At 41.7% G+C, this 12,518-nt stretch overlaps 1 protein-coding gene across 1 annotated transcript; it reads right to left on the reverse strand.

Annotated features, from left to right (window-relative positions):
* Window positions 1–8,116: 8,116 nt before the first annotated feature.
* On the reverse strand, window positions 8,117–9,171 carry LOC139346138 (forkhead box protein I2-like). The gene is made up of 3 exons (XM_070985069.1): window positions 9,028–9,171; window positions 8,838–8,933; window positions 8,117–8,734 (listed from the first exon to the last, which is right to left on the reverse strand). Exons 1-3 carry the CDS (start codon window positions 9,169–9,171, stop codon window positions 8,117–8,119), a joined length of 858 nt encoding a protein of 285 aa, XP_070841170.1.
* Between the last annotated feature and the right edge of the window lie 3,347 nt (window positions 9,172–12,518).

A 12,518-nucleotide genomic window follows, 5' to 3' on the forward strand; every position in this document is an offset into this window, starting at 1 on the left:
AATGTGAGGCCCTTGATAGGAACGCACTGGACAATAGGCGCATTGGAGGGGAAAACATAACCACTATGCTAATTTCAGGTCAGTCATACATTGTAATACAGACGGACGTTGGACGAAATCTTACATATCTGGCCATTAATAAAAACGCGAGCATCCCCGAGTGTGTGTGTTCATGCGTCTGACTGCACAGTCCTGTCCAGCCACAATTGTGAAACAAAGATTGTGAGAGGTTTAGTGCAGCATATGTGGGTCGCAGTGTCTCAATGCTTGATAAAGGTGGTGGACTTTCACCTGGCTGATTGCCGTGTTCGTACGAGCAGCTGGCAGACTTTACAAGGCAGAACGAGGCCACAGCTCCTTCAGTCCTCAGGTGTGGCCTTCACCCTTTATGTTAACTGTAATGTCTTTGTGATTTCATATGATTCTTATTTTCACAGGTTGAAAATAATCAGCCTGTGAGGCACTTCCTTCCTTTAATTTTCTTATAGTGCTATACAAATAAAGCTACTCTTGGTAACATTCTGTACAATGGTTCCAGGGAGCTTAGTGTGAAGTAAAGACATATAAATCATTAGATGAGGTGGTGTAAGGACACAGCATGCAGACAAGAAAGAGAATATACTGGAAAACTTTTGAATATTTGAACATTCAAGGAACATTGGACTTAGATGCTGTTCTTTGTGTAATTCATTGGTCTTGTTCCTCTTTCCTTCTTCTCTTTTTTCCACGAGTGCACATGCAGCAGTAGCACTGGCTGAAACTGTGTCCTGGCCTCTGGATCTTCTCTGTGCTGCGTGGCTGTCAGGGGTCATCCAGTCCAAGTGTGTTTGATCTCTCAGTTCATGTCCACGATGAACTGCTGTTCACTGCAAACAGAGCAGATAATAAGAGACAGAAAATGTAACACTGACCGTCAAAGCTCGTCCATTCCACTTACTACTGCTGAATCCCAGTGGAGGAATGTAACCAACTAAAGTACATTTAGTCATGTACTGTACTACTCTATTTGAGTATTTCCATTTTGTGCAACTTCATGTCTCTACATCTCAGAGACAGATAATATATACACAACGCTACAAACACATGATCATCTTATAGAATATGATGCAATGCTGTAGATTAAACTAGCCAAGAGTATATAAAGTGCTTAAAAGTAGGCTGGCAGGGACAATTTTACTCCAAAATGAGTACTTTAAGTACATTCTGCTGGTAATGCATACTTTTAATCAAGCAAGGTTTGAATGCAGGACTTTTTCTTGTAGCGGAGTATTTTCACAGTGTGGTATTAGTACTTTTACTGGAGTGAAGGATCTGAATACTTCTTCCACCACTGCTCAGTCCTGTACAGCAACTGCACTTACATTAAAAGTGGTATGATTATGTTTCCTGACATCTGCTTGCTCCTCACCTTCATTCCATACATGCCCATCCCAGAGTCTTTGTATGGCCCTCCTCTGAGGTGGATTCCACCAGTTGTGACAACACACTGTGATGCAACATACGTTCAAGAAGAATGGGTGATTCAGATGCACATGAAGTGAAATGTGTGTCGAGTCACGTAGTAAAAGGCTTGTAATGAGGAGTAATGAGCGGGTTTGCCTGCATTGTACTTTCAGTGAAAGGCAAAACAGAATGAATGTTGTGTGACAGTTACTGGAAAATGTTTTTGTAAAACTAACAAAGAAGTTGAAGAGTCACTCTCCGAGGTTAGCTGTGGCGTTCAGATCGATCATTACAAGCCGTCTGTGGCAGGTACCACGTGAAATACACTTCACGTGTTTTCTATCACGTCTAATTTCTTCTTGCTTAGTTTAACAGACGGATCTTGTTCCCTTCACACATTATTATTGTAAACCGCTTTGTTATTTTAGTTTGTGGCTTTAACCACAGAAAGAGATCCTTTTACTCCCTAATAGCCAGCACCCAGGTGTTTTATGGATTTATGCAGCGTGCATGTATGAACCTTATCACAGGTCAACAGACGAACAAACAGTGGATTTTTACAGAGTGACTTTAACAGCAGTGGTGCTTTCTGCGCCTGCGTGGTTCTGATGGGACATTTTCCTCAGCCCGACCTATATTCAGTTCTGATTATCTCAGTAAGGTACAGTAACTGCTATGATAAGACTGTCCTCGCTTCTCTTGATGTTGATAAGGCTGTTACTGAGTGACTAACCGGGCTGGGTAAATGTTCCTGCTGTATAACAGTCATCATTACACAGTAAAGTCTTAATAACAGTGTTTGCTTGGTCTGTGGGCCCCAGGGGGCAAAGGTTAAACTAACTGGGCAAATACAAAATGTGAACACACTCCTAAAGTCTTCACCTTTGACTGAATTTCTATGCCTGTCTAATGCAGACAGTGTAATCCATAGAATATGACAACATGATAAGTCCATCTTCTTAATTGCTATCAAAAATATTTATCGGATTGTTTAGAGTCACATAACCATGCTGGCAGTCAGCTGACACATTCTCAAAGCAGTGAGACAAATAGGTCTGTGTAATTATTAAAGGGTGGAATCTTAAAAAGGCATGAACAACCTTCTGTCTTCTAGGAAAAGCAAAGGCACAAGACTAGTAACGCATTAAAGTGTGTTTATGCATGTATTCACACTGTAACTGAATGAGAACAAATGATTATATGCAGTCAAGTGACAATCCGATATGCATAGTTGCCCTTTTCTGCCAAAAGGGAGTAGTCCACATCAAGCTACACAGCTGAATACAAAGGGGGTGTTGGTTGTATGAATGAACAGCATGCATCTGACTGAGCGCATTCTGTGTTGCATAAGAAAAGATAAACAGCGAGTGGACTTTAGCTAATCCCACTCGAGCTGCTGTCACTGTTTGTCAAATTATCCACCGTAGCGCTAATGTCTTTATCACCAGCACCAATTTTAGACACAGTAAACATGCCAAGGCACAGTGGGTGCTGATGACACCCTGGAACAACGCTGGAGCAGCACTCTCAGAGGGTTTTTACGCTGTGCCATGTGTAAATCTGTGCTACTGTACTCACACTGGTGCTCCCCAGGAATCGCTTTGATGAGATGAAAACGTGATTACATTGGAAAACAGTTGTTTTGCTGAGCCTGTGATGTTCAATACGCTTCCATATGTTAGTTTTTCATGCATGTGGAAATTCCACCAAATCACCAAGTTATTTCTGGCAGGAGCAACGCATTCCAGCAGCAGCAGGTCAGCCTGCTGTCGGAGTTGGACCGGTGGCTACAGTGGAAACTGCACCTAACCATGCTCTGTTTTGATTCCTGAGGAAAATATTTCAGGTCAGGGTGACAGAAGTTTAGCTGGTGGGTAAGGCCGCACAGTGCTAGATTCAGACTTATCTACAGTGCTACAATATCAAGTAGATATTCAACCCACAGCTTCAGTGAGTTCCTATCGTGTTGATTGGAATTACTGGAGCCTAATAGTGAAATTAAAAGTCTGATCCTCATCACAGGCTTCCTGCCTGGATGTATTAAAGGGGAGGAGGTCTGTGTCCTGTGACATTCAGAGGGAAAACTGTGATAGCAGCCCCTGCTGTGTCGCAAGTGGGACACTGTTTACAACGTCCTCCACACAGAAAATTAGTTGATGCACAGCAGAACAATAGGGTTTACATAAACAGTGGACACAGCTGTTTGGATCATTGGAGTGGGGGTGGGGGTGGGGGGGCTGAAAAATGAAATAGATTAAGAACACCTCTCCTGTCATTGCCTCTAAAAACACAGGAACAGGTTCAAGATTCAAGATTCCTGTAATTATTTTAAGGAATCAGTCAGCATTTGGGGAAATGTGTATCATTGCTGGTACTTAACTGAGAGGAGATAACACTCTTGCGGTTGTATGGTGATTATGAAGCCCTGTTAGCATAGCTTAGCACAAAGACTGGAAACAGGGAACGGCTTGTTTGGCTCTGTCTGAACAAAGTCCAGCTATTAGGAACTTCAAAGTTCACTAACCTAGCTTTGTTGTCACTGTGGGTCTGACAAGAAACAGTCTGGCACCTAAACCCCTGCAAAATTGAGTTGTCTTTACAATACATCATTTTTTGAACTGAAGAAATTAGATATAACCTGCTAATTTGTGTGCTTGAAAGGTGCTGGTAGGCAGATTTTAGAGAGCTAGCTGTTACCCCCCTATTTCAAGTATTAAAGCGAAGATAACATCTACCTATTCAGGAGATCCAGCACACAACTATGAGAGTATTGTTCTCATCCAGCTCTCTGCATTAAAAAAATTACATATTTCCCCAAATCTTTAACTATTGCACTAAAAAGTATCTGAGGGGTGTTACAGAGGGCAGGTGGAGCTTCGGAAGGAGACGGTCGCATGACTGTGATGTGTGAAGGATGTTTTACAGACCGCGTGTCCTCAAAGTTACAGATTCAGTCACGGCCAAGGAAAACTTACAGCTAATTAACTCAGTGCAGGACAAAACACACTGCACTGCCGGGAGGAGTGGATACTGTACCGTGTTTTCAATGATTGACAGTTTGTTTTGGACACATCATTGGAGCACTGTGATACTGCCTCCTTCAGTGTCTGTGGTGTTGTTAATAGTTAGTGAAGAATTAGTTTGTGACCCAGATATCCCAGCTGTTAATTATTCCTTATTAACCTTATAGTGAGGATAAACAAACAGCATGCTCTTCAGAGGCAGGTTGTAATCCCACAGTATCACTCATGTAAATCAAAGGTCACTCCTACACAGGACAAAACACTCGTGCTCTTAATAAAAGTAATTAAAAAAAAGTGCTGCAAGTGAAAATGCTGTTAATTGTTATTAGCCCATTTAAAGGGGCCCTCAAGGCCCAGTTTCTACTGGGATGTCCCTTGTGATAGGTCAATAGTATCTTATAGTGTCAGTAGGTATTCAAAGATATGACAATATATCATGTGTTTTTTTTGGGGGGGGGGGGGTAAAATCTTAATTTGAAAAATTAATAATTATAATTACAGCTGTCAGGAAAATGTAGTTGAGTTGAGCAGAAGTACTTAGTTACATTTCATCACTGAAAAATTGGGACATTTCTGATGTGATGTTGATGTGCCATGAAGGGGACAGAGGTTATAACACTAAACTTCATGAGTTACATACTGTCACAGGACTTAGTTTTTATATTTAATTTTTTTTATATTTTTATTCATTGAATGTAGATTACTTTCTCTTTGCAGCAACTATTTCGTCACTGTGAAGTTAGTGCAGCGCAAACCTGCATCGTGCGGCTTTCAAAACAAAACAAAACAACAGCGGACCTGATTATGTTTATGTGCAGCCCTTGAACGCAGCACGGCCAGGCAGGCTGAATGGACAGGCTGGAATGATGATACACTGCTCTCCGGATGACAGCAGCAGCTGTGGGCGGTGCAGGGCGGGACCGGGACGAGGAAGACGAGCGCGACGTGACTGCCCTCATTGTTGTTTGTTGTGAGCGGATGTCAACGTGGTGCTTGTTTATCCTCTTACGTCCGTTACGTTCAGGACACCTCCGTTATTTACTCAGGACATTACATGAGAACAGGGAGTTCAATAAGATGATGTGCTGATCTACTGGAGCTTATCTTTAAGAAAGACAAGACACCTGTAATTTACTCCTGTGGTTACCTGGTTTTATATGAACTTCCTTTGTGGTAAATGTATTTTTTCTATGGTGTAACTTACTTATTTAAGTAAATTCTATATTTTGAGTAAAATATTCTTCTTTTTTACACACACATATAGTTACTACAGTTACTTTGCATGCCTATCTTTATGGGTAATTTGAATACTTTGTCCACCACCTGGCATTACTGTATTTGTAGATGTGTATAACCTTGCTTTCATTTTACAGTAAGCCAAATGTTTACATTATAGTATTCTTATTACAAGTATTTGCTATAATAGTGCAGAGCATGAGACAATGACTCTTGGTGACAGTAAGATATTTTCAGCACTCTAGAGACACCACTGCTATCTGGGAGGAAATGGTAGTTTGAGGGCTAATATTAGTGCTTCCATGGTGGCCTTCATGTAAACAAGCTGCAGAGCAACTGTCTCAGATTAGCCTGCAACATGCACACACACGCGCGTGCGCGCACACACACACACATCAGAGCAAAACATGCGTACATACAGAGATGCTATATGATGTCATACAGAGATACAGTCAGTATTCTCTGTACAATACAGGGGATTAATGCTTGAACCAGTTTGTAAACCAGCAAGTGAAGTTAATCCTTAACAGCAGACAGACAGACAGACAGACAGACAGACAGACAGACAGACAGACAGACAGACAGACAGACAGACAGACAAGCTCCAGTTTCCTTTGATCATGCAGTCAAAGGAAAACTTGTCAGCTCAGTCTCCTGGTATCATTTTCCCAACACTTCCATAATATTCTGTGTGTCACAGTCAAGGATTTCACTGTGACACACACAGACATTGAAAACAAAGCAGTTCCTATGCTTGATTAAGGCCTTCCTCATCCCAGGGTAGTCCTTAATGTAATATCCCCACAGAAGCTGCTCTGGAGGAAGATAAAGGGGTCTGTGTAAATTACACAAAAGTATAAGGAATACAGTGGAGGAGAGGAAAATGAGAAGCAGAGAAGAAAAGGGAAGAGAAGTGGTTTTTTGTCCCTCAGTGTGTCACTCAGTCACATGCTCAGTTGTCCTGTCTGACTGCCAGGCTCTGCTCTCTGAGTGTAATCTCTGTTGACCAGTCTGGGAGGGAGGGGGAAAAAAAGATGGAGGGCAGGAGGGCTGCACTGCAATCTAGGTCGTCCACCACTAATCCTGCAGTGTGGAAGTATGTCGTGGGCATGCAGTGCCAAATGCTGAGCTCATCCAACTCCTCTTCCTTGCCCTTGTCAAGTCAAGCCAAGTTCTTGGCTCATGAGAGACCTCCCATGGTGTGCTTTCAACTGAAACACTCACATGCTCTGATGTTATCAGTGAGAAATGCTTGACCTTGATAAGGCGTATCAAGCTGGGGGATAAAATGAATGAGAATCAGTATCTAAACATGACATTAAGCCACACAATCTACTCAGTTATTTGCTCTGTAACTCAAAAGTGAGGAACAAAGCTCAATCTCCTCTGACCTGTTGAGTTGTTCACTCTTGTTTTAAATGAAATGTTGGAAGACAAAGATTTGGTAAAACTTTACTGTTAACCCATGGTTTTACTTGCTGAATAACATAACTTGAGGTAGATACAAAGCTTTAAAAACAAAAGTGCATATAGGGCTAAAAACTGTGCAAACATGCAATTTTCAGTCCATCTCAGGTGTTCACATGCACACTATTTACAGTCTGCCTTACCACCAAACCTGTTTGTGAAGAGGAAATGTGCTGATCGATCAGAATTTAGCAACTGTCTTGTGTCCTAACAGCAAGATGTGGTGGAGAGCGACACTCCCATTCTCTCGTCCAGGTTCAGGTGGACTAAGTGGGTCATCGCTCAGGCAATGTACCTCGTGTCATAGATGTGCTGCAAATACAAACGCAAACACATTTCATCTACTAACTATTTGCTCAACTAAAACCATGCCACCATGGTCAGTCAACTCAGTATTATGTCACCCACTGAATAAGGTGACTACAGCCTTCAAACTGATGGTTTGGTAGGTCAAATTTCAACCAAGTGATCGGGTTAATGCCATCGAATGGTTTCTGGTGCTTGAAATCATTGCAGGCACCAATAGATGTTGTGGTTAGTCTCCTCACACCCTAAAACATGACATGACCTAGATTTACAGGTGAGATTAGGAAGACAGGTGTGACTATGAATAGACAGTCTAATATTGATAATGATCAATAGCAACATCACATAAAATGTTGCACAAAAGGATGGATGGATGTTGACAATTATTTGATTTCATGCCAAATTTTGACATACGATGCTGCCTTCTTATGGTCAGATGCCGACCTCAAAAACACACGCACGCACGCACGCACACACGCACAGAAAAAAAAGTTTTAGCATCTTCCTTGAGTTATCCACTGACAACACAAAGCCACACAAAGGAAATATTTGAGACACACATGAGACCAGTTGGGGGCCTTGTGTGGTTTCTGAGGAAAAAAATCTGAGGTGTTCACTCAAAAAAAAAAAAGAAAAAAAAATCATATAAGTGCAGTTTGGAGATAGGAGACACGGAAAGCATCATGGGTAAATGTGGGTACAGAGTAAGTGATGTAACTGCTGTGTGGGCTGCTGAAATAAGGAGCAGGGTTGGCTCTGCTGTAGACGGGGAATGAGGCCTCAGTGCACACATGCATCCTCTTGATGGGCTGAGCAGCTCCATTAGCAGTGAGTCCACGGTGTGTGCTGCCCCCTGTTGAGCAGATGGAAGAAGTTCCAGCTGCAGCTTGAAGGAGGAGAGGCTCCTCGGGGTCCCAGCTGAAGCTCCTCTTTGTGGACCGAGGCTGCGGCTTCGCTCCGAGCGGCACACCGGACAGAGGAGAGGCTGCGGAGGGACTGTCTCTCTTCAGGAGGGACTCGATGGAGAAAGGACCGCTGAACTTCACCTCACACCTGATGTGAACAGCCTCAGCACAGTGGAGAGCTGAGTGGCACTCTGATGCTCTGCTCATGTTCTCCGTTTCCACTTTGGAGGCCAACTCAGGGAAGAGCTGCAGGATCCCTTTGAAGTGACGACGCACCATCTTTGCTGTGATCTGACTGGGCTCCAGTTTCCAGTAGTTTTTCTTACTGTCCAGTGAATCAGGAAACACTGGAACCTGGAAAACACAACACAGGCTTTTAGACACAGAGGTTCAGTTTCCCCTTTGATGAAATGATACAATCATTTGAAATATGAAAAGGTTTGGAATAAAGACTCACCTTGACAAAACATTTGTTGGCTGATAAACACACTCTGATGTTGTTCTCAACAGATTTTCTGTCCTCACAAATGAGTGGTGCCAGCTTGTCCATCAGCTGGAAAACATCAAGTTGAAAAGAAAGGTTTGAAAATGACACTTTGTGTTTCATGGGACTCTTCTCTTACAGATGGCCACTGACTCTCTCTTACCTGAGTGAAAGTGAGCATCTTGTGTGGAGCGTCTTGGAGGACGACAGCGATCTTAGCCAGGTAGGTGGTGCTCTTCCTGAACAGACGCTGCTGAGAGCTGCTGGCTAGAGCAAAGAGAGGCAGCTGAGCTCCACGCTTCTCCATCTTGTTCTGCATCTTGTTTGTTGGAGAGAATCAGTCGAGTCCACACACAGAGCAGTGTGATGTGAACCTGAAGGGGTCACCTGTGGCTATAAGTCCTGCTGGGACAATAGGACATCAGAGGGTGTGCACTGCAGCTTAATGAGGACCTTTTGATAAGCAGATGAGCCATTCCTGCTGGAGGTGGAGCCAGTCATCACAGTAATGGTGCAGTTCCAAAAGTTCATCTGTCTGTGTGTCTATATGGATGTTCTCAGACTGATCTGCCTGTTTATTCACATTAGCAGTCTAAGTTGTTCAGAATTAAAACTTTAAAAAAGGCAACAGATCAACAAACTACACAAATCTACAAAAATATACAAGGTTTTGTGAGCGTCTGAAGCTATAATTTGATTCTAATTCAAACAAAGCCAATGCATTTTTCAAAACAGTCATCAGTTTTAGAATAAATCATCCACTTTAAATGTTAACCTCAAAGGAAAACTGAAGTTTTCTTTAGCTGAAATGAATCCATCTCAGAGCAGTACTCACGTCGAAGCTGGTCACAGCAGACAGACTTCAGCTCATTCTCAGCTATCTGCAGGCGAGTGTTGTTCCTGCTTCAGTCTGTGGGACTGTGGACATTTTAGTTTGAAACATAAGTTTTCCATCGTACAGCCTGTACAACATTATTCCTTTGGTTGTTAAAAGACACAAAATAAACAAGCTGTTTTCAGCCTCTCAAAGGCTGGTCTGCTAATACACACTGACATTGCAATGAGCAATCAATCACATTCCAGCCATTCACATTTGCACGTCACTCCTTCAAAGTCAGACTTATTGCCTTTTGTCCCACATAATGACAAAGGTCATTTACATCAGTGATCCTCATCAGATGCGTCAACACATTACCTGGACTGAGTGCTCTGTGCAAAAACAAGTTTAGAAGCTTCCATGTTGAGCAAGCCAGCTGATTTCACTTTGTCTTTGATTGAAGCTGTGCTAGTCAGCTGCTCTGGGGTCTGTTGCAAGAAGTGTTACAGTTTAGGGAGACAATAATGAAAAACATGAGAGAAGAAAGCAAAATCAGAAGGCACATTTTGGGTGAACTAAATGCAAAAGTAATTTTACATTTTTCAGTTAATAACACAGGGAGTTTATCCTTTGCTGGATGGGTTGCTTTAAAAAAAAGGGACACAAGGAAGCTTCAAACAAAGCAACACTTCCCTACACACACACACACACACTGACAGGGTTTACATATAAATGTCCACTGAAATCATTTATTGTACAATTTGTCAAGTTAAGATGACCGAAGGTACTGGCAAGATGCTTCTACCTCTTTATCAAATACTGGCCACTCACACAGTCTAATATTGTTCTTTTTAATCAACAACAGAACACTCAGATCCATTTAAGATATTATTTATCAGTACTTGTATTTATCAAGTACTATTTTGACTTTCTCTAATATTTTGGACAGAGATGGTTGAAACAACATCTAATGAATATTTAGCAGATTCAAGTGTGGTCCATCACAAACAGGTAAATCACTCTCACAGACAAAGGCTGTAACAAAAGAGGTGATAATCGCTGGAATGTCACTGCTGAAATGGGCGATTACAGCAGACACAAAGGTTTTGACTGGAATGCCACTGGAAAAGTCTTTAGACACATGAGAACTCATCTTCTGAAAACTGAGGCATTTCACTAACACACAGGCAGTGGTGTCTGAAGAAATGGCTATACTCAAAGTGCTTTTACAAATCAAGTAAAGAAAAACAGCAAAATAGAAACTAAAGGAAAATAGATCATTACAGCTCGATACTGACCGCGTTTACACCCTTTTGTATATACTTTGTGTGCACTTTGTCTTTTAATATTCTATTCTGTTATTGATGCTGCTGTGAAATTCGGAATTTCCCCTCGAGGGACGAATAAGGGAATATTGAATTGAATTGAATTGAGTTTCTGAGACCGATATTTAGTTTAATGACGAGTTTACCATGTGTGTACGTATTTAACGTAGCAGATCATTTCTTTAAATTTTGGGACTTTTTTTTCAAATGGAAGTTATTAAAAGTACCCCTAACTCGTCTCATGTGTGTCTCAAATATTTCCTTTGTGTGGCTTTGTGTTGTCAGTGGATAACTCAAGGAAGATGCTAAAACTTTTTTTTTTCTTTGTGTGTGTGTGTGTGTGTGTGTGTGTGTGTGTGTGTGTGTGTGTGTGTGTGTGTGTGTGTGTGTGTGTGTGTGTGTGTGTGTGTGTGTGTGTGTGTAGTCCGGGGTGTGTGTTAGTACATACGAAGGTTGGGAGTAATGGGTTTTTAATGTTGTTCTGTTTTTAACTCTTGTAAAGCACTTTGTGTTGCATTTCAGTGTGTATGAAAAGTGCTATATAAAAAAGTTTGATCGATTGATTGATCGATTGATTGATAGGCTACCGTCACTCATAGAAACCTGCACACCTTTATCTTTTGCCCGTTTCTCCTCTTCTTCTTTTCTTCTTGTTCTGAACTGGGCACCTGGAGGCTTCTTTGGTCTTTTAATTTGATCCATGATGAATATGAAGACTCGACATCATTACCTTTTGCCAACACCGTCAGTCCGCCTGTCAAACAACCGGAGTCACGTGGTGTAAAAAAAAATTCACGTAGATGCACGCACAGGGTTTTTTGCTTTGTTTTGTTTTTGTTTGTTTGTTTGTTTGTTTGTTTGTTTGTTTGTTTTACATTTTTCACATAACCCAATTAATTACATGTAGGTATATGGGTCTATATTAATTTTATGAATTAAATATAATTTATTTGACCATTAGGAGTTGAATCAGCGGCTTCCGGTAGGCAGCATGCACGACAGAACAGCGTGAAGGGCGCGCTGTTTGCAGTCAAATTGCTCTAAATGGCAAAATCACAACGTAAAAATAACGCTATGAACTCATAAAGGACATCGTTACGGAATGAACCTGCGCTCAGGGGCGATAACTCCAGAGATCTCAAAGAAAACAAGGACAGACGACAAGGCACGTGGGGAAAGTCAATCACCCGACGGCATGGCAGCTGGCAAAAGTTTGGAACAAAGCCTCAAAGAGATGAAATGAAAGATGATATCTCCCAGCAAATCACTGAATTTAAAACAGGATTTGAAGGCTTCACGGCAGAGGCAAAAGAGCTACGAAAGGACATTAAAGAAATCCGAGGAGAGAGAAATAAACACGTATTGATCGAATTTTTGATAATTACTCAACTTTATTTTAAACATACTTTTGGTTAGCCTTGCCTTGGTTATTAATAATAAAAATAGAAATCCCGTAACAGTGAAGGTGAGCAGTGAAGGTCATGATCTCGAATTTTGTTTTGGATATGGGGT

This window comes from Chaetodon trifascialis, chromosome 17 (genome assembly GCF_039877785.1).
Source record: "Chaetodon trifascialis isolate fChaTrf1 chromosome 17, fChaTrf1.hap1, whole genome shotgun sequence".
NCBI lineage: Eukaryota > Metazoa > Chordata > Actinopteri > Chaetodontiformes > Chaetodontidae > Chaetodon > Chaetodon trifascialis.

Coding starts and splice junctions, on each gene's coding strand:
- LOC139346138 (XM_070985069.1), bottom strand. CDS start 9,171: ATGGAGAAGCGTGGAGCTCAGCTGCCTCTCTTTGCTCTAGCCAGCAGC. Junction 8,934..9,027: donor AGATGCTCACTTTCACTCAG/GTAAGAGAGAGT, acceptor GATGTTTTCCAG/CTGATGGACAAGCTGGCACC. Junction 8,735..8,837: donor CCAACAAATGTTTTGTCAAG/GTGAGTCTTTAT, acceptor TGTGTTTTCCAG/GTTCCAGTGTTTCCTGATTC.